At 39.3% G+C, this 2,998-nt stretch overlaps 1 protein-coding gene across 1 annotated transcript in view; it reads left to right on the top strand.

Moving 5' to 3' along the window:
* LOC112143286 (suppressor of tumorigenicity 14 protein homolog) overlaps nt 1-2,571 on the top strand; it is a 7,189-nt gene extending 4,618 nt beyond the window's left edge. Inside the window, exons 6-8 of the mRNA XM_024267136.2 lie at nt 173-441; nt 928-1,064; nt 1,180-2,571. Of these exons, the coding sequence (XP_024122904.1) occupies nt 173-441; nt 928-1,064; nt 1,180-1,344 (571 nt within the window). The 3' untranslated portion in view covers nt 1,345-2,571. The remainder of the gene's footprint in view (nt 1-172; nt 442-927; nt 1,065-1,179) is intronic.
* Nucleotides 2,572-2,998: the final 427 nt, after the last annotated feature.

Here is a 2,998-nt window from a genome sequence, read left to right as displayed (position 1 = left end):
TAGAATTTTGTTTGAAAATCATTTACTATGTCTGCTGTGCAATTGCTTCCAGATGACAGTTGTCAAATTTGTTTTATCAGACGCTTTTAAAATTTTACAAGCTTAAATTTCTACAGAATTTGCATTATGTGATCTTGTGTGAAAGTAAGCGCCTGACTCTCTGCTCCCACAGATTTGAGAATCCAGCTAACTGGATGACATACAGTGGCCTGCAGAGTCAGTTTTCATTTGATGCTGCACAGAGTCGCAAAGTGAAGAGGATCATCACGCACCCTAGCTACAATGACATAACTTATGACTATGACATTGCCCTGATGGAGCTTGAGGAGCCACTGGAGTTCACCAAAACCGTTCAACCCATCTGCCTGCCTGCTGCCACCCACGTCTTCCCTATGGGCATGTCCTGCTGGGTCACAGGCTGGGGTGTGCTGAGGGAGCAAGGTATCATCAATTCCTGAAAAAAGATTTTATTTTATTTCTACTGTCCATAAAACAAAGAATAAATTAATACAAATGCTTATCTGTCATTTAAAAAACTTGGGAGACTGCACTAAATTTTGAACTTGCACATCCAACTTTTAGAAAAAAATGTGGACCCCATCTTTTCAAAGAAAACTTCTCTGTCCTCTCTTTTCCTGACAGTTTGATATCCCCTTCATCTTTTTTTCACTTAATGTCTTTCTCCTCTTGATCCCGTTTTTTTTTTTTTTTTAATCTCCCATCTTGACATGCTTGTCTATCCCTTTATCTGAGCTCGCGTTTTCATCTGTTCTGTTCAATTAGAGCTTCTTATCATATCTGTAAATCAACACAGATGTCAATTCAATTGGGAAATTCCTAGAGCCTTCGTTATATAACATTCAGCCCATTTCCATCTTTGTTGATGCTCATGAACGAGGAATGGTAGAGTCTTTTATGTGCTTGCAGGTCAACTTGCAAAAACCCTGCAAAAGGCTTCAGTAAAAATGATAAATGAGACGGTGTGTCGAGAGTATTTGACAAACCCACTCACCTCACGGATGCTGTGCAGTGGCATCTTGTCTGGAGGAGTTGATGCCTGTCAGGTAAGATTTTAGACCTTTTTTTCTGAGGTAAAAACTGTCCACTACAGTTTTAATGTCCACATGATTTAGTCCAAATCAGATCTGAGCAGATTTTTCCACTTTTCTCACTCCCCAGGGAGACTCTGGAGGCCCCCTATCCTGCTTTGAGGAGAGCGGCGCGAAGTGGTTCCAGGCTGGCATTGTGAGTTGGGGCGAGGGCTGTGCCCGTCGGAACAAGCCCGGCGTGTACACGCGCGTCTCCGCGCTGAGAGACTGGATTAAACAATACGCGGGCATTTGATGAAGATGTGACGAGCGCGGAGGGACGCAGATGAAAGACCATCAGAGTGCTAGGAATAGTGGTTACTGAACATTTTCTTATGAACTATTTGATTTGCAACAGGTTGATCATGGAGTGGATCATGAATGGCTTCAAGCACTTTTGTTGGTTGCCAACTCTCTCAGGATATCGGCACAATTTTACACTGGAATTTTTTTTTTCTTTGAGGCTTTCATGAACAAAGTGCCAGCAACCTCATCTCCATGAAGAGTTTAACTTGTCGCTAAATTCTAAAGTAAATACAAAAATGGTATTTGTATATAGTCGGAAATTACATTCTTCTTTGTGCAGTTTTACTTTTAGACTTTTTAATTTGACCTGTTTTTAAGTGTGTGCGACTGAGGCCAAACTTTAGAGATGAGTTTAAGTTGGATTATGAAACTGATAAACAGACTTTTATATTTGTATAATTCTTTGACAAACACCCCAAAAGATCAACACAGATAAAATATTTTATATTTATATTGGAGTTTTTAAAAATATTTTCTGAATTATCTGATTATCAATGGCTACTTAGAAAGGAAGCTGGAAACAACATCAATCTGTCTTAATTAGTTCAAAACAGAACGCCCAGCAGTATTTAGCATTTGTAATCAGGCTAAATGGATAAAGAAAGTGTAGCTACTAAAACCAAAAAGTGTAAGGTGCTTATGTTTTAAGCTATTGTGTGCTCACTGACCTAGCCTGATTTGGAAATATTTCTGCTTTCCAAAAATGTAATTTAATTGGGCAAAAGGCAGATGAGGATTAAGTCAGGCTGGCTGGGTTCTGGAGTGTCTCCTGGGACACACGGGAGCCTCTCGATCATGCCCCTTGGCTATTATTTATCCTCTTGTTCACTTGAGTCACTATCAGTTTGATTAACAAGTCTGTCTGGATAGTTAACTCAATGCCTTTGACTAATTGTGGGACATACATGCTGCTAAATACACCAAAGATTTGCATTAATTATTATTTATTAAACATTATAGAGAGAATATGTGAAGTGCAAAGTGTGCAAAGTCTGACAAAAAGTAAATGTATATTTTCTTTCTTTTTTTTTTTTTTTAAGCCAAACATTTTAGAAGACAATTTTACCATGACTATGATTTTTATGATTTTCTTTCTGTACACATTTTTTAAAAATGTGTTTTATTTGAAAAGACTCAACAATAAAGTTCTTTTATCTGATGGCGTCCCATCTAATTACATTACCTGTTTCATTTCTCTTTGATGGGGTCTTGTTCCGTATCATGTTGTGCATAATAAATGCACGTCTTGGGAGACCTCGTCCCTTCTCACAGTAGAATTGTAATGAGTAAGTACTTCTCCTCCCTGCCATGAGCAGCCTGCATACCCGGGGGGACGGCAGTGACAAGACAAGCTCATATCGTCAAATAATGCCTTCCTTTGTCACAGCTTTATCTTATTACCCTACCAAATGGGCATGTTGACTTCAGGAGGTGGATGCACATACAGTTGTGCTTCTACCGTTTCATCTGTCTTCATTAAAAACGGAGCACCTCTCTGGGAAAAGGAAAATCAACACAGACAGTGCTGCTAATTTATGTATTCATCACTTCTGCTACATGGGAGCTTTGTATGTCACTCCATGCTCGCTTGCGTGCCAGGCTGA

This window comes from Oryzias melastigma, linkage group LG16 (assembly GCF_002922805.2).
Source record: "Oryzias melastigma strain HK-1 linkage group LG16, ASM292280v2, whole genome shotgun sequence".
Taxonomy (NCBI): Eukaryota; Metazoa; Chordata; class Actinopteri; order Beloniformes; family Adrianichthyidae; genus Oryzias; species Oryzias melastigma.
This window is presented reverse-complemented; position numbering and strand designations above follow the sequence as displayed.